The sequence below is a fragment of the Bombina bombina genome, chromosome 5, assembly GCF_027579735.1.
Source record: "Bombina bombina isolate aBomBom1 chromosome 5, aBomBom1.pri, whole genome shotgun sequence".
Lineage (NCBI taxonomy): Eukaryota > Metazoa > Chordata > Amphibia > Anura > Bombinatoridae > Bombina > Bombina bombina.
The window spans coordinates 783,513,325-783,531,926 of record NC_069503.1 but is presented as its reverse complement, the minus strand read 5'-3'; the positions used below and the strand labels follow the sequence as shown (position 1 = coordinate 783,531,926).

General features: G+C 40.7%; 1 protein-coding gene across 1 annotated transcript in view; it reads right to left on the bottom strand.

Moving 5' to 3' along the window:
• The window catches only part of RTTN (rotatin), a 1,186,344-nt gene that overhangs the window by 568,816 nt on the left and 598,926 nt on the right, over window positions 1–18,602 (bottom strand). The window contains exon 27 of the mRNA XM_053714873.1: window positions 11,504–11,648. Coding sequence (XP_053570848.1) covers window positions 11,504–11,648 — 145 coding nt within the window. The remainder of the gene's footprint in view (window positions 1–11,503; window positions 11,649–18,602) is intronic.

Here is an 18,602-nt window from a genome sequence, read left to right as displayed (position 1 = left end):
AATGACTGGAGGTGGCAGTTAGGGGAGGAGCTATATAGACAGCTCTGCTTTGGGTGATCCTCTTGCAGCTTCCTGTTGGGAAGGAAAATATCCCACAAGTAATGGATGAATCCGTGGACTGGATACACCTTACAAGAGAAAATTAAAGCAGGTTGGTAAAACCATGGAACTGCTAGAGCATTCATAATTTCCGCCTGAGGATCCCTGGACCTTGAGAGGTATCTGGGAAGTTTTTTGTTTAGACGAGAGGCCATCAGATCTATGTCTGTGTGGATGGAGAGACTACACCCCGGATGTAGAATCTGACGGCTGAGATAATCTGCTTCCAAATTGTCTACAACTGGTATATGAATCACAGTGATTAGACATCAATTGAATTCCGCCCAAGAAAGTATTAGAGATACTTCTTTTATTGCTAGGGGACTGTGAGTCCCTCCTTAATGATTTACATATGCCACTGTTGTCATATTTTCTGTTTGAAACTGAACATACAATTCTCTCTTTAATAGAGGCCAAGCCTGAAGAGCTCTGAAAATAGCACAAAACTCCCCAACCTGTGAGACTTGCATCTGTTGTGATCACAGTCCAGGTAGGACGAAGAAAGGAGGCCCATTGAACAATAAGGTGATAGTTGGGATTTAAGTATATCAGTTGTGATATCTGTGTATAATCCCTGCACCATTGGTGCCACATGCAAAACTGTATAGGTCTCATATGAAAACAAGCAAAAAGGATTGTGTCTGATGCTGCAATCATGAGACCTAAAACTTCCATGCACATAGCCACTGAAGCGAATGATAAGAGACTGAAGGTTTAGACAAGCTGAAACCAATCTCAAATGTCTTCCTTCTGTTAGGGATAGGGTCATGGACACTAAATTTATCTGGAAATCTATTGAGCTAATACCAAGATATCATGCAAATAAGGAAACACTGCAATACCCTGCTCTCTGATTACAGATAAAAGGGCACCTAAAACTATTAAGAATATTCTTGGTCCTGTTCCAAGGCCAGACGGAAGAGCGACAAATTAGTAATGCTTGTTTAGAAAAGAGAATCTCAGAAAACGATAGTGATCTGGATGAATTGGATTGTAAAGGTAAGCGTCCTGTAAGTCTATTATGGACTTGAAGTGACCTTGCTGAACAAAAGGCAGAATAGTCCTTATAGTCACCATCTTGAAAGTTGGGACTCTTACAGAACCATTTTAAGTTTTCAGATCTAAAATAGGTCTGAAAGAATTTTCCTTCATAGGTACAATGAATAGATTTGAATAAAAACCACAATCCTTGTTCCTGCTGTGGAACTTGGGGGGGGGGGGGGGGGTAATTACCCCTGAAAGTTCTAGATCTGAAACACATTTCAGAAAGACTTAAGCTTTAACTGTTTTTTTTGTTACATGGGTAAGAAAGAATCTTCCCAAAGGAAGTCTTATTTTGAATCCTATTCAACACTTCTAAGAAATTATATTCTGAATTCGCTGATTTTGGACAGAGTCTGTCCAAACTCTTTGAAATAGCTTTAGTCTGCTCCCTACCAGAAGAACTGGCTTGAGGGCAGCACCTTCATATAGGTTTAGGGGTAGGAGTTGGATTTATTTAAATTCAGAGATAGTCTCCAATTAGAGCCAGAGGCCTTAGGGGAAGGAGTGGTTTTCTGTTCTCTATTCTGACGAAAGGAACGGAAACAATTGGAAGCTTTAAATTTACCCTTTGATTTCTTGTCTTGGGGAAGAATAACTCCCTTACCCCCAGTAACAGTGGAGATAAAAGAATCCAATTGTGAACGAAAAATAATTTTACCTTAAAAAAAGAGAGATGATAATCTAGTTTTATACACCATGTCAGCATTCCAAGATTTAAGCCATAACACTCTTCTAGTTAGAATGGCTAAAGACATTGATTTGACATCGATCTTCCTAACATCAAATATAGCATCACAAATAAAAAAAAATTGCATGTTGAAGTAAAACAATAATGTTAGATCATTCAGAATCTGAAGACAACTGCTGTGCTAAACTGTCCAACCAAAAAGTAGAAGCAGCAGCAACATCCGCCATAGCGATAACAGATCAGTGAATATAGCCAGAATGTAAATATGCCCTTCTTTGATAAGATTCAAGCTTCCTATCTAAAGGATCCTTGGCTACAGGTAAATGATACAATTTCTTAAACCTAAAAGAAGGGTTAAAAGAGGTACTAGGCTTATACCATTTTTTAGCAATCCCATTAGAGATAGCGTCAGGAATAGGAAATACTTCATGAGTAATAACAGTAGTCTTAAATACAGAATTTAGACAATTACTAGCTTTATCATCAGGAGATTTAGACTCCTTAATACCCAAAGTAAACAAAACTTCATTTAAGAGAGAACAAATATATTCTAACTTAAATAAAAAATTAGATTTGTCTATATCAGTCTCTGACGAGGCATCGTCTGAATCAGAGGAGATCCCATCAGTAGAGGATATGTCAGTATGCTGAAGGTCAGAACTTAATTCACTAAGTTTAGGAAAATGTTGCAAAAACATAATTTATGCTTACCTGATAAATTCCTTTCTTCTGTAGTGTGATCAGTCCACGGGTCATCATTACTTCTGGGATATTAACTGCTCCCCTACAGGAAGTGCAAGAGGATTCACCCAGCAGAGCTGCATATAGCTCCTCCCCTCTACGTCACTCCCAGTCATTCGACCAAGGACCAACGAGAAAGGAAAAGCCAAGGGTGAAGTGGTGACTGGAGTATAAATTAAAAAATATTTACCTGCCTTAAAAACAGGGCGGGCCGTGGACTGATCACACTACAGAAGAAAGGAATTTATCAGGTAAGCATAAATTATGTTTTCTTCTGTTAAGTGTGATCAGTCCACGGGTCATCATTACTTCTGGGATACCAATACCAAAGCAAAAGTACACGGATGACGGGAGGGATAGGCAGACTCTTTATACAGAAGGAACCACTGCCTGAAGAACCTTTCTCCCAAAAATAGCCTCCGATGAAGCAAAGGTGTCAAATTTGTAAAATTTGGAAAAAGTATGAAGCGAAGACCAAGTTGCAGCCTTGCAAATCTGTTCAACAGAGGCCTCATTCTTGAAGGCCCAAGTGGAAGCCACAGCTCTAGTAGAATGAGCTGTAATTCTTTCAGGGGGCTGCTGTCCAGCAGTCTCATAAGCTAAACGAATTATGCTACGAAGCCAAAAAGAAAGAGAGGTAGCGGAAGCTTTTTGACCTCTCTCCTCTGCCCAGAGTAAATGACAAACAGAGAAGACGTTTGTCGGAATTCCTTAGTTGCCTGCAAGTAAAATTTTAGAGCCCGGACTACATCCAGGTTGTGCAGTAGACGTTCCTTCTTTGAAGAAGGATTTGGGCATAAAGAAGGAACAACAATCTCTTGATTGATATTCCTGTTAGTAACTACCTTAGGTAAGAACCCAGGTTTAGTACGCAGGACTACCTTATCCGAATGAAAAATCAAATAAGGAGAATCACAATGTAAGGCTGATAATTCAGAGACTCTTCGAGCCGAGGAAATAGCCATTAAAAATAGAACTTTCCAAGATAACAACTTTATATCAATGGAATGAAGGGGTTCAAACGGAACGCCCTGTAAAACATTAAGAACAAGGTTTAAACTCCATGGTGGAGCAACAGTTTTAAACACAGGCTTAATCCTGGCCAAAGCCTGACAAAAAGCCTGGACGTCAGGAACTTCTGACAGACGTTTGTGTAACAGAATGGACAGAGCTGAGATCTGTCCCTTTAATGAACTAGCAGATAAACCCTTTTCTAAACCTTCTTGTAGAAAAGACAATATCCTAGGAATCCTAACCTTACTCCAAGAGTAACCTTTGGATTCACACCAATGTAGGTATTTACGCCATATCTTATGGTAAATCTTTCTGGTAACAGGTTTCCTAGTCTGTATTAAGGTACTAATAACTGACTCAGAAAACCCACGTCTTGATAAAATTAAGCGTTCAATTTCCAAGCAGTCAGCTTCAGAGAAGTTAGATTTTGATGTTTGAAGGGACCCTGTATCAGAAGGTCCTGTTTCAGAGGTAGAGACCAAGGCGGACAGGATGACATGTCCACCAGGTCTGCATACCAAGTCCTGCGTGGCCACGCAGGTGCTATTAGAATCACTGATGCTCTCTCTTGTTTGATTCTGGCTATCAATCGAGGAAGCAATGGGAAGGGTGGAAACACGTAAGCCATCCTGAAGTCCCAAGGTGCTGTCAGAGCATCTATCAGGACTGCTCCTGGATCCCTGGATCTGGACCCGTAACGAGGAAGCTTGGCGTTCTGTCGAGACGCCATGAGATCTATCTCTGGTTTGCCCCAACGTCGAAGTATTTGGGCAAAGACCTCCGGATGAAGTTCCCACTCCCCCGGATGAAAAGTCTGACGACTTAAGAAATCCGCCTCCCAGTTCTCCACTCCCGGGATGTGGATTGCTGACAGGTGGCAAGAGTGAGACTCTGCCCAGCGAATTATCTTTGATACTTCCATCATAGCTAGGGAGCTTCTTGTCCCTCCCTGATGGTTGATGTAAGCTACAGTCGTGATGTTGTCCGACTGAAACCTGATGAACCCCCGAGTTGTCAACTGGGGCCAAGCCAGGAGGGCATTGAGAACTGCTCTCAATTCCAGAATGTTTATTGGCAGGAGACTCTCCTCCTGACTCCATAGTCCCTGAGCCTTCAGGGAATTCCAGACGGCACCCCAACCTAGAAGGCTGGCGTCTGTTGTTACAATTGTCCAGTCTGGTCTGCTGAATGGCATCCCCCTGGACAGGTGTGGCCGAGAAAGCCACCATAGAAGAGAATTTCTGGTCTCTTGATCCAGATTCAGAGAAGGGGATAAGTCTGAGTAATCCCCATTCCACTGACCTAGCATGCACAGTTGCAGTGGTCTGAGGTGTAAGCGTGCAAAGGGTACTATGTCCATTGCCGCTACCATTAAGCCGATTACCTCCATACATTGAGCCACTGACGGGTGTTGAATGGAATGAAGAGTGCGGCAAGCACTTTGAAGTCTTGATAGCCTGTCCTCTGTCAGGTAAATCTTCATTTCTACAGAATCTATAAGAGTCCCCAGGAAGGGAACTCTTGTGAGTGGAACGAGTGAACTTTTCTTTTCGTTCACCTTCCATCCATGTGACCTTAGAAATGCCAGCACTAACTCTGTATGAGATTTGGCAGTTTGAAAGCTTGAAGCTTGTATCAGAATGCCGTCTAGGTATGGAGCTACCGAGATTCCCCGCGGTCTTAGTACCGCCAGAAGAGCCCCCAGAACCTTTGTGAAGATTCTTGGCGCTGTAGCCAATCCGAATGGAAGAGCCACAAACTGGTAATGCCTGTCTAGGAAGGCAAACCTTAGGTACCGGTAATGATCTTTGTGAATCGGTATGTGCAGGTAAGCATCTTTTAAATATACAGTGGTCATGTACTGACCCTCTTGGATCATAGGTAAAATTGTCCGAATAGTCTCCATCTTGAACGATGGAACTCTTAGGAATTTGTTTAGGATCTTTAAGTCCAGGATTGGTCTGAAAGTTCCCTCTTTTTTGGGAACCACAAACAGATTTGAGTAAAACCCCTGTCCCTGTTCCGATCGTGGAACTGGATGGATTACTCCCATTAACAAGAGCTCTTGTACGCAGCGTAGAAAAGTCTCTTTCTTTGTCTGGATTGTTGACAATCTTGACAGATGAAATCTCTCTCTTGGAGGAGAGTATTTGAAGTCCAGAAGGTATCCCTGAGATATTATCTCTAGCGCCCAGGGATCCTGAACATCTCTTGCCCAAGCCTGGGCGAAGAGAGAAAGTCTGCCCCCCACTAGATCCGATCCCGGATCGGGGGCCCTCAATTCATGCTGTTTTGGGGGCAGCAGCAGGTTTCCTAGTCTGCTTGCCCTTGTTCCAGGACTGGTTAGGTTTCCAGCCTTGTCTGTAGCGAGCAACAGCTCCTTCCTGTTTTGGTGCAGAGGAAGTTGATGCTGCTCCTGCTTTGAAATTACGAAAGGAACGAAAACTAGACTGTCTAGTCTTGGCTTTGTCCTGAGGCAGGGCATGGCCTTTACCTCCTGTAATGTCAGCGATAATCTCTTTCAACCCGGGCCCGAATAAGGTCTGCCCTTTGAAAGGTATATTAAGCAATTTAGACTTAGAAGTAACATCAGCTGACCAGGATTTTAGCCACAGCGCCCTGCGTGCCTGAATGGCGAATCCTGAATTCTTCGCCGTAAGTTTAGTAAGATGTACTACGGCCTCCGAAATGAATGAATTAGCTAGTTTAAGGACTCTAAGCCTGTCCGTAATGTCGTCCAGAGTAGCTGAACCAATGTTCTCTTCCAGAGACTCAATCCAGAATGCCGCTGCAGCCGTGATCGGCGCAATGCATGCAAGGGGTTGCAATATAAAACCTTGTTGAACAAACATTTTCTTAAGGTAACCCTCTAATTTTTTATCCATTGGATCTGAAAAAGCACAGCTATCCTCCACCGGGATAGTGGTACGCTTAGCTAAAGTAGAAACTGCTCCCTCCACCTTAGGGACTGTTTGCCATAAGTCCCTTGTGGTGGCGTCTAATGGAAACATTTTTCTAAATATCGGAGGGGGTGAGAACGGCACACCGGGTCTATCCCACTCCTTAGTAACAATTTCAGTAAGTCTCTTAGGTATAGGAAAAACCTCAGTACTCGTCGGTACCGCAAAATATTTATCCAACCTACACATTTTCTCTGGTATTGCAACTGTGTTACAATCATTCAGAGCCGCTAACACCTCCCCTAGTAATACACGGAGGTTTTCCAGTTTAAATTTAAAATTTGAAATATCTGAATCCAGTCTGTTTGGATCAGAACCGTCACCCACAGAATGAAGTTCTCCGTCCTCATGTTCTGCCACCTGTGACGCAGTGTCTGACATGGCCCTAATATTATCAGCGCACTCTGTTCTCACCCCAGAGTGATCACGCTTACCTTTTAGTTCTGGTAATTTAGCCAAAACTTCAGTCATAACAGTAGCCATATCCTGTAATGTGATTTGTAATGGCCGCCCAGCTGTACTCGGCGCTACAATATCACGCACCTCCCTCTGAGCGGGAGATGTAGGTACTGACACGTGAGGCGAGTTAGTCGGCATAACTCTCCCCTCGTTGTTTGGTGAAATTTGTTCAATTTGTACAGATTGATTTTTATTTAAAGTAGCATCAATACAGTTAGTACATAAATTTCTATTGGGCTCCACTTTGGCATTGCAACAAATGACACAGGTATCATCTTCTGAATCAGACATGTTTAACACACTAGCAAATAAACTTGCAACTTGGAAATACAATTCAAATAGAATAATATTAAAACGTACTGTGCCTTTAAGAAGCACAGAAGATCTATGACAGTTAAAAATTAATAAATTGAAACAGTTATAGCCTCAATCCTTGTAAACAACACAACTTTAGCAAAGGTTTAATCCCATTAGCAAAGATAACAATTTCTGAAAGCAGGAAACAAATTACAGAATAAAAGTTTTTATTTCAGTCAAACTATAATTCTCACAGCTCTGCTGAGAGAAATTACCTCCCTCAAAATAAGTTTTGAAGACCCCTGAGCTCTGTAGAGATGAACCAGATCATGCAGGGAATACAATGAGTTGCTGACTGAAATATTTGATGCATAGTAAAAGCGCCCCTCCCCCACACACACAGCAGTGAGGGAGAACAGAAACTGACAGAAAAAACAGATTTAAGCAACTGCCAAGTGGAAAAATGGTGCCCAAACATTTATTCACTCAGTACCTCAGCAAATGAAAACGATTTTACATTCCAGCAAAAACGTTAAACATAATCTCTAGTTATTAAACAGCTTTATGTCTTTCTTACAGTGTAATTCTAGTGAAGTACCATTCTCCCAGAATACTGAAGTGTAAAGTATACATACATGACATTATATCGGTATGGCAGGATTTTCTCATCAATTCCATTGTCAGAAAATAAAAACTGCTACATACCTCTATGCAGATTCATCTGCCCGCTGTCCCCTGATCTGAAGTTTACCTCACTCCTCAGATGGCCGAGAACAGCAATATGATCTTAACTACTCCGGCTAAAATCATAGCAAAACTCTGGTAGATTCTTCCTCAAACTCTGCCAGAGAGGTAATAACACACTCCGGTGCTATTTTAAAATAACAAACTTTTGATTGAAGATATAAAACTAAGTATAATCACCATAGTCCTCTCACACGACCTATCTAGTTGCTGGGTGCAAGAGAATGACTGGGAGTGACGTAGAGGGGAGGAGCTATATGCAGCTCTGCTGGGTGAATCCTCTTGCACTTCCTGTAGGGGAGCAGTTAATATCCCAGAAGTAATGATGACCCGTGGACTGATCACACTTAACAGAAGAAACCTTTTACCTTTATTTGAAGGCAAAATAGCAGTAGCAATAAAATCTTACATTTCTGCAGTAATGCTATGTACATTTAGACTGAGATGGAATAACAGTATGTGTATTTGTACTCATATATATATTTAACAATTTGTTAAACAAGAGCCACATAATACAGTTGAATAATTTAGATCAGCTTAATTACAACATGCATACTTAGCTTTGTTAAATATCTGTTGTTTAGGCAGCTCAAACCCTATGGTAACATCAGAGGCAGGTTCAGCTTGAAACATAATTGCAAAAAAAAAAAAAAAAAATTATAAAAAAATAAAAATAAATTAATTCTGAAAATGTATATTCATGCTCCTATACGTTTTTTGCACTTGTTCTTTTGCTTGTATTTTGCACAACTGTGCTGACCACTTTTTACATATTTTGCATGTTTTTAATCATGTTGGAATAAAGCTGAACTTTTAACTTTTTTCTGGGCTTGGAGCGCTGTTTTTTTTGTTCCCTCTCTGGATTTCCTATCACTCTAAAAAGCAGGTAAGAATTTTGATTGTATATACAAAAAAACAAAATGTACCAAAATAAAGCCTATTGGATACTTCTATTATAGCTGCATACAATGTGATTATCAACATTCCATGAGACTAACATAATACTTAGCATCCGAATTTATAAATAAATTACAAGCTCCAAAAAAAAAACCCTGTATGTTTTACAGACTCTACCAACCTTGAAAAATATTTAGCCACAAATAAAGTCGCTAAAAAAAAAGAGCACTGAATTACTGACTCAAGGCATGTATACAAACAATATATAGCAACTTTACTTAAAAAGTGCCCAATCCATAGCTGAGAGTGTCTTATATAATAATAGTATATACTTACCGTGTAAGACACCAATGCACATATAGCAGACAGCCAAACCAGTAATGAAACATATCAGCAGAGGTAATGGTAGAGGAGTATAATGCCGATCTGTAAAAGGAGGCAGCAGATGAATCCTCGCAACCGAATTTACAGAGAGCCTTAGAATAGATTTCCCATAGGCGAAAACATGGTGGTATCAGGCAATTCTCCCTTCACATCCCTCAGACAAACACTGTACTTAGAGAGGAACTGGGCTTCAATATGCTTAGCGCCTTTCACTGAAGAAATCAAGCACATCATGCTTCACCACCTTCTACGGAGGCAAAGTTTGTAAAACTGAGGTATGAGTGAGGTGGGTGGTGTATTTATAGGCATTTGAGGTTTGGGAGACTTTGCCCCCTTCTAGTAGGAATGTATATCCCATACCTCACTAGCTCATGGACTCTTGCCACTTACATGAAAAAAAAGATAATAGGCTAATTGATTAATTGATTGCTCGAACAGTACAATTTACGACAAAAATGAACAAATGTAACCACTTTTTTGGCTTTTTTTGGCTCAAAGGTGCGCCAAGTTGAATTTTACAGTCAAATTTGTCCTTTTTTGGCGCAATTTTAATTGACAAATATAGCTGCAAGCAGCGATAGAGGTGGCCATGCGCATCAACTTTGCAATGGCATACAAGCAGCTAAGTCACAGTATAAAGCTTTATAGAAATTTTTAAAATTCTAACATTAGCATTTGGAAAAAAAAGACATTTTTGAAAATTTTGCGTTTTTCAAAATGGCTGCCCTGCCATATGACCAATACATTCATCACGATCAGATGTAACTCTAGATCACAAGATATTGTTTTACCGCAAATTTCACAGCTTTAACATAAGCGGTTGCAAAGAAAACACTTTTTCAAAATTTTCGCGTAAACCAATATGGCTGCCATAGCTTGTAACCAATTCCTTCAACATGAACAAATGTGACTGTCACTATATAAGGTTACACAGCTAGTTTCACAGTTCTAACATAAGCAGTTGCAGAGAAAATAGATTTTTCAAAATATTCACATAAAACAAAATGGCTACCAGATCATATGATATACAGCCTCCATATTATGCACAATAATTCTCACCATAGATGTTAATAAACATGGCAAAAATAAAGCATTTTTGTAAAACGGTTTTTGTTTTATTATTAGTTTAAAAATATCGTTAAGCGTTTTTGAACAATTCAAAATGGCTGCCAAACCACATTCTCTTGAACAAATCTGAATGATAGTCATAAGATAACTCTGTAAACAAAATTTCAAGTCTGTGCACTAGCTTTCACTGCATTCCAGTTCTGATATGTTTTCACATGTCCTTCAGATACCAGCAGTGTACCCCAAGTTTCAAAATGGTAGCACCCATAACTAGTGTATAATGTCCGTGTGTATGCAGCCCCGACCCTTGCTTTGCAGGGCTTGTCAATCCTCCCAGACAAATCAGTGCAGAATGATTTACTTATGAGACTTCTGAGGTAGTGATGAGGTTATGAAGCAGTTGTCTTAAGACCACTCCTTTTAAACTTTAGATAGCAGGCTTGCATAAGTTAGCCTGCACTACAACAGCTCTCTGAAGCTTGATAAATAAAGTTGAAAAACTTGTTTGTGCTTAAACCATAAAAAAATGTAAAAATGAAACCAAATGCACTCTGTATAAAAATATCATATAAATTATACAGTAATGTCCATAAAGGGTTATGGTTTTGCACCACAGAATGTTCTCAATATGAGGAATTACACATTAAGTTTAATGCCCTTTTAATTTATTATGTATCTACTGCAATGTTATACTAGTCAAGGAGTAGTGGAAATCTAGAAGTAGAACAGCAAAATGACATATCAACAAAAAATGATCCACGTTTACAAAGATTACATTTTAATCTTGTAAATATTATATGAAACCAAAAGCACATAAATGCAGAAACATGATTAACAAATAGTGTGCAAACAAACTAATAATATAGTTTTCTGATTCTCATAAAAGGTTCCTCTAGCAGCATTTTTTACTTTTTTTTATCATCTACTGTACGGACACATTTGGAGCACTGTTCCATACAACTCCAGTGCTCTCACAAGAACTGCATTGGCAGGTGAACAAAATAAATGTATACTTCTTACAGCTAACTTATATGTATTGGGCATAGGTGCTAAAGTAGCTTCATATGTCAAGAGTGGAAATGGAAACTCTCCAAGGTGCTGTTCTTACTTGTTTAAGCAGCAACTCTAAGATCCATCTAAGATCATCAAAATCAGAAATTCCTCTCTGCTCCCTTAATATTTTGTTTAGGAGATTTATTACATCAGCCAGAAGTTTTTCGTCGTCAACACATGCAGGTTGGACCAGTAAAAACCTGAAATAGTGAATATACAATTGTTATCCTGTTCCATTATACAAGCAAACTCTATACATCGGGGTGTGCAGCGTTTTCAAACAAGCAGACACATACCATAATAATTATAGGGTACAGACACTCCATTATAGCAGTATCCATATAGTCACAATTATTCACATTTCATAACATGATACTTGAATTTGCTGGAAACAAACTTTATGGCTCTGAGAAATCATTAACATTCATCCATTACTTAAAAAAAGTTAGATCTTCATTAAGCAATTTTTAGGGTTTTGTTGGCGACACAGTTTACCCTAATGATAGGCAGTAGCCTCTGGTGTAAAAAAAAAAAAAAAAAAAAAGGAGGTCCTTACTATGAATAATGGAGTGCAGGTGAGTGAAGTCTTTAAGACTGTCCAGTAATCTTGCAACAGAATCTACAATAGGCCAAGAGCTAATTGTATTACTTAACAATCAAAGGGTTAGATCCTATGCTTTGTGCTAAAATCTAAAGCTCAAACACGGACAGGCAATTTTAGTGCTGTTTTATATAGCTATTATTTTGTGACAGCGAGAAATTGTGGGTTTTAGGGCTGAATGGTCAGCAGTACAAGTATTTGTTACACCAGATGCAATAATACTGGTGTCCATTCCTGACTCATCTGCCCAGTGGAATTCACAATACTATGTCTAAAACTGAGACCTATTTAACTTGGCCTCTCTAACTTTCTCAGGTCAAGCTAAAAATGTGTCTAGGACAATGCTATATAGAGTCTCAAAATTAATCTTAGATCAGCGATTAACCACAGCATGGGAAAAAACAAAATTTATGCTTACCTGATAAATTTATTTCTCTTGTGGTGTATCCAGTCCACGTATTCATCCATTACTTTTGGGATATTCCCTTTCCCAACAGGAAGCTGCAAGAGGACACCCACAGCATAGCTGTCTATATAGCTCCTCCCCTAACTGCCACCTCCAGTCATTCGACCGAAGACAAGCAAGAGAAAGGAGAAACTATAGGGTGCAGTGGTGACTGTAGTTTAAAAATAAAAAACACCTGCCTTAAAATGACAGAGCGGGCCGTGGACTGGATGCACCACAAGAGAAATAAATTTATCAGGTAAGCATAAATTTTGTTTTCTCTTGTAAGGTGTATCCAGTCCACGGATTCATCCATTACTTGTGGGATACCAATACCAAAGCTATAGGACACGGATGAAGGGAGGGACAAGGCAGGCGCTTAAACGGAAGGCACCACTGCCTGTAAGACCTTTCTCCCAAAAATAGACTCTGAAGAAGCAAAAGTATCAAATTTGTAGAATTTAGAAAAAGTATGAAGCGAAGACCAAGTCGCCGCCTTACAAATCTGTTCAACAGAAGCCTCATTCTTAAAAGCCCATGTGGAAGCTACCGCTCTAGTGGAATGAGCTATAATTCTTTCAGGAGGCTGCTGGCCAGCAGTCCCATAAGCTAAGCGTATTATACTTCTTAGCCAAAAAAAAAAAAAAAAAAAGAAAGAGAAGGAACAACAATCTCCTCATTTATATTTTAATTAGATACCACCTTAGGAAGAAAACCAGGTTTGGTACGTAACACTACCTTATCTGCATGGAAAATGAGATAAGGGGAATCACATTGTAAAGCAGATAACTCCGAAACTCTTCGAGCTGAGGAGATAGCTACTAAAAACAGAACTTTCCAAGACAAAAGTTTAATATCTATGGAATGCAAAGGTTCAAACGGAACCCCTTGCAGAACCTTAAGAACTAAACTTAAACTACATGGCGGAGCAACAGGTTTAAACACAGGCTTGATTCTAACTAAAGCCTGACAAAACGCCTGAACATCTGGATTAAGGTGACCGAATCAGAGAAACCACGCTTTAATAAAGTCAATCGTTCAATCTTCAAGCAGTCAGACACAGAGAAATTAGATTTGGATGGTTGAATGGACTCTGAAGTAAAAGGTCCTGCCTCAGCGGCAGATTCCATGCTGGAAAAGATGACATGTCCACCAGATCTGCATACCAAGTCCTGTGTGGCCACGCAGGTGCTATCAAAATCACTGAAGCTCTCTCCTGCTTGATCCTGGCAATCAGACGAGGGAGCAGAGGAAACAGTGGAAACACATAAGCCAGGTTGAAAGACCAAGGCGCTGCTAGGGCATCTATCAGCGCTGCCTTGGGATCCCTGGACCTGGATCAGTAACAAGGAAGCTTGGCGTTCTGACGAAACACCATGAGTTGAATCAACTGTGCAAATACCTCCGGATGGAGTTCCCACTCCCCCGGATGAAAAGAATGCCGACTTAGAAAATCCGACCTCCCAGTTCTCTACTCCTGGGATATGGATAGCTGATAGATGGCAAGAGTGAACCTCTGCCCATAGAAATATTTTTGAAACTTCCAACATTGCTAGGGAACTCCTTGTTCCCCCTTGATGGTTGATGTAGGCTACAGTCGTGATATTGTCCGACTGAAATCTGATTAACCTGACCGCAGCAAGCTGAGGCCAAGCTTGAAGAGCATTGAATATCGCTTTTAGTTCCAGAATATTTATCGGAAGGAGTGCCTCCTCCTGAGTCCACGAGCCCTGAGCCTTCAGGGAGTTCCAGACTGCACTCCAGCCCAGAAGGCTGGCATCTGTCGTTACTATTGTCCAATCTGGCCTGCGGAAGGTCATACCCTTGGACAGATGGACCCAAGATAGCCACCAGAGAAGAGAATCCCTGGTCTCTTGATCCAGATTTAGTAGAGGGGACAAATCTGTGTAATCCCCATTCCACTGACTGAGCATGCAAAGTTGCAGCGGTCTGAGATGTAGGCGGGCAAACGGCACTATGTCCATTGCCGCTACTATTAAGCCGATTACTTCCATACACTGAGCCACTGAAGGGCGAGAAGTAGAATAAAGAACACGGCAGGAATTTAGAAGTTTTGACAACCTGGCCTCTGTCAGGTAAATCTTCATTTCTACAAAATCTATCAGAGTTCCTAGGAAGGAAACTCTTATGAGAGGGGATAGAGAACTCTTTTCTTCGTTCACCTTCCACCCATGAGACCTCAGGAATGCCAGAATAATGTCCGTATGGGACCTGGCGATTTGAAAATTCGACGCCTGTATTAGAATGTCGTCTAGGTAAGGGGCTACTGCTATACCCCGCGGCCTTAGGACCGCTAGGAGTGACCCTAAGCCTTTGAAAAAGCCCGGCCGAAGTCGGGGGAAACGCGTCAGGCCAGTCACTACAAACTATTACTCCATTTGGGAAGCAGCATAATCTGTATGCAGAAGCCGGTTACACGCTCAGGTTAAGGATCCGGATCACCATTACCTGATATCGTTTGACTAAGAGCTACAAGGAGAAGGACCATCTGTGCCACTGTCACAGGAGCTGCAGATCCCAGGAGTTGTTTTAATGCACATCATTTATTTTTATCTAGTAAGTGTAATCATTACTGTGCGTGTGTCACTTTGTTATTAAACGTCTACACTTGAATCATGCCTTGTGCGCCTGTTTTTTCTTCTTTGTTTCTTTTTTGTTCTTTGTTTTTCTTCTTTGTTTGGGATATAACTTTTCTCCAGAGGAATCAGTATTTCCATAATTAAGGAAAGAACCTGCAAGATACCAGCTGCAAGATTTTAACATTTAAACAAATTTCTTCTTAACAAGGTACTGTGGTCTAGTCCTTTTTGGTATCCCCAATTTGAGACCCTAAGGACATTTGTTGATGTCAGCTTAATTGTATTGAGATTGAATATTCATTATCAGATTTTAACAGATTTTAACATATTTTTCTGTCAGCATAAGAGCGCAAAAATTTTTTGTTTAAATTTTTTCATTAGGAGTGACCCTAGAACTTTCGTAAAGATTCTTGGTGCCGTAGCTAACCCAAAGGGAAGAGCCACAAACTGGTAATGCCTGTCTAGGAAGGCGAACCTGAGAAACCGATGATGATCTCTGTGTATAGGAATGTGAAGATAAGCATCCTTTAAGTTCACGGTAGTCATATATTGACCCTCCTGGATCAAAGGTAGGATGGTTCGAATAGTCTCCATCTTGAAGAATGGGACCCTGAGAAATTTGTTTAAGATCTTGAGATCTAAGATTGGTCTGAAAGTTCCCTCTTTCTTGGGAACTACAAACAGATTTGAATAGAAGCCTTGCCCCTGTTCCTCCTTTGGAACTGGGTGGATCACTCCCATAACTAGGAGGTCTTGAACACAATGTAAGAATGCCTCTCTCTTTATCTGGTTTGCAGATAATTGTGAGAGATGAAATCTCTCTTTTGGGGAAGAAGCTTTGAAATCCAGAAGATATCCCTGGGACACAATTTATAACGCCCAGGGATCCTGGACATCTCTTGCCCAAGCCTGGGCAAAGAGAAAAAGTCTGCCCCCTACTAGATCCGTTACCGGATCGGGGGCTGATCCTTCATGCTGTTTTAGAGGCAGCAGCAGGTTTTTTGGCCTGATTTCCTTTGTTCCAAGCCTGGTTAGGTCTCCAGACTGACTTGGACTGGGCAAAAATTTCCTCTTGATTTGTATTAGAGTTAGTTGAAGCTGCGCCACTCTTGAAATTTCGAAAGGAACAAAAATTAGTCTGTTTGGTCCTTAATTTGTTGGACCTATCCTGAGGAAGGGCGTGACCTTTTCTTCCAGTAATATCAGAAATGATCTCCTTCAGTCCAGGCCGAATAGGGTCTGCCCCTGAAGGGAATGTTGAGAAGCTTAGACTTTGAAGTAACGTCAGCTGACCAGGATTTGAGCCATAGCGCCCTACGCGCCTGAATAGCAAAACCTGAGTTTTTAGCCGTTAGCTTGGTTAAATGAACAACGGCGTCAGAAACAAATGAATTGGCTAGCTTAAGAGCTTTAAGCTTGTCAAGGATATCATCCAACGGGGTTTCTACCTGTAGAGCCTCTTCTAGAGACTCAACCCAGAAGGCCGCAGCAGCAGTGACTGGGGCAATGCATGCAAGGGGCTGGAGAATAAAACCTTGTTGAATAAAAATTTTCTTAAGGTAACCCTCTAATTTTTTGTCCATTGGATCTAGAAAAGCACAACTGTCCTCGACAGGGATAGTTGTACGCTTCACTAGGGTAGAGACTGCTCCCTCCACCTTAGGGACCGTTTGCCACAAGTCCCGTGTAGCGGCATCTATAGGAAACATCTTTTTAAAAACAGGAGGGGGAGAGAACGGTACACCTGGTCTATCCCATTCCTTAGTAATAATTTCTGAAAACCTCTTAGTGATTGGAAAAACATCAGTGTAAACAGGCACTGCATAGTATTTATCCAATTTACACAATTTCTCTGGGACTACAATGGCGTCACAGTCATCCAGAGTTGCTAGAACCTCCCTGAGCAACACGCGGAGGTGTTCAAGCTTAAATTTAAATGTAGACATATCAGAATCAGGTTGAAGTGTCTTCCCTGAATCAGAAAAATCACCCACAGATAGAAGCTCTCCTGCTTCGGCTTCTGCACATTGTGAGGGTATATCAGACATAGCTACTAAAGCGTCAGAGAGCTCTGTATTTGTTCTAGCCCCAGAGCTGTCTCGCTTTCCTTGTAACCCTGGCAGTTTGGACAATACCTCTGTAAGGGTATGATTCATAACTGCCGCCATGTCTTGTAAAGTATACGCTATGGGCGCGCTAGATGTACTTGGCGTCCCCTGAGCGGGAGTTATAGGTTCTGACACATGGGGAGAGTTAGTCGGCATAACTTCCCCCTTGTCAATTTCCTCTGGTGATAAATCTTTTAAAGCCAGAATATGGTCTTTAAAATTTATAGTAAGATCAGTGCATTTGGTACACATTCTAAGAGGGGGTTCCACAATGGCTTCTAAACATAATGAACAAGGAGTTTCCTCTATGTCAGACATGTTTAACAGACTAGTAATGAGACCAGCAAGCTTGGAAAACACTTTAATAAATGTGAAAAAGCAGAATATAAAAAACGGTACTGTGCCTTTAAGGGAAAAAAACAAACACATAAACTGCAGAACAGTGAAAAAAGGCAGTAAACTCTACGAAATTTTTACAGTGTGCATAATAGACTAAAATAGCATTGCACCCACTTGCAAATGGATGATTAACCCCTCAAAAACTAAGCAAAAAAACGGTAAAACCGTTAAAAACAGTCACAAGCAAACTGCCACAGCTCTACTGTGGCTCCTACCTGCCCATAAATCGACTTTTGTAGGCACAAAAACCCTTTACAGAGGTCCTATATGTCAGGGGACTCCTTCAGGGAAGCTGGATGTCTCAGACTGTAAAAACTACTGCGCAATTAGAGCGCGAAAATAGGCCCCTCCCACCATGCACTCAAAGTGAAAGGGCCCTAAATAACTACTCCTAGGAGAAATCTAGTCAGCCATGTGGAAAACTAGGCCCCAAATAAAGATTTATCACCCTCAGTAAAAAACGTCTTTTATATATCATGCAAACGTTTTACATACTAAGTAATAAGAGCAAGTAACATGAATATTACCCTTTACTGCAAGCATGATCCCAGTCGTTTGTTAAATCACTGTAATCAGGCTTACCTTAAATATATCAGGCACTGTCAGCATTTTCTAGACCTTATCTCTCTAGATAAAAATATACTGAACATACCTCAGAGCAGTTAATTCTGCAGGCCATTCCCCCAGCTGAAGTTTTTCCATACTCTTCAGTTATGTGTGAGAACAGCAGTTAATTACAACCTGCTAAGATCATCAAAAACCTCAGGCAAAACTCTTCTTCTAATTTCTGCCTGAGGTAAAAACAGTACAACACCGGTACCGTTTAAAAAACATAATTTATGCTTACCTGATAAATTTGTTTCTCTTGTAGTGTATCCAGTCCACGGATCATCCATTACTTATGGGATATTCTCCTTCCCAACAGGAAGTTGCAAGAGTTCACCCACAGCAGAGCTGCTATATAGCTCCTCCCCTAACTGCCATATCCAGTCATTCGACCG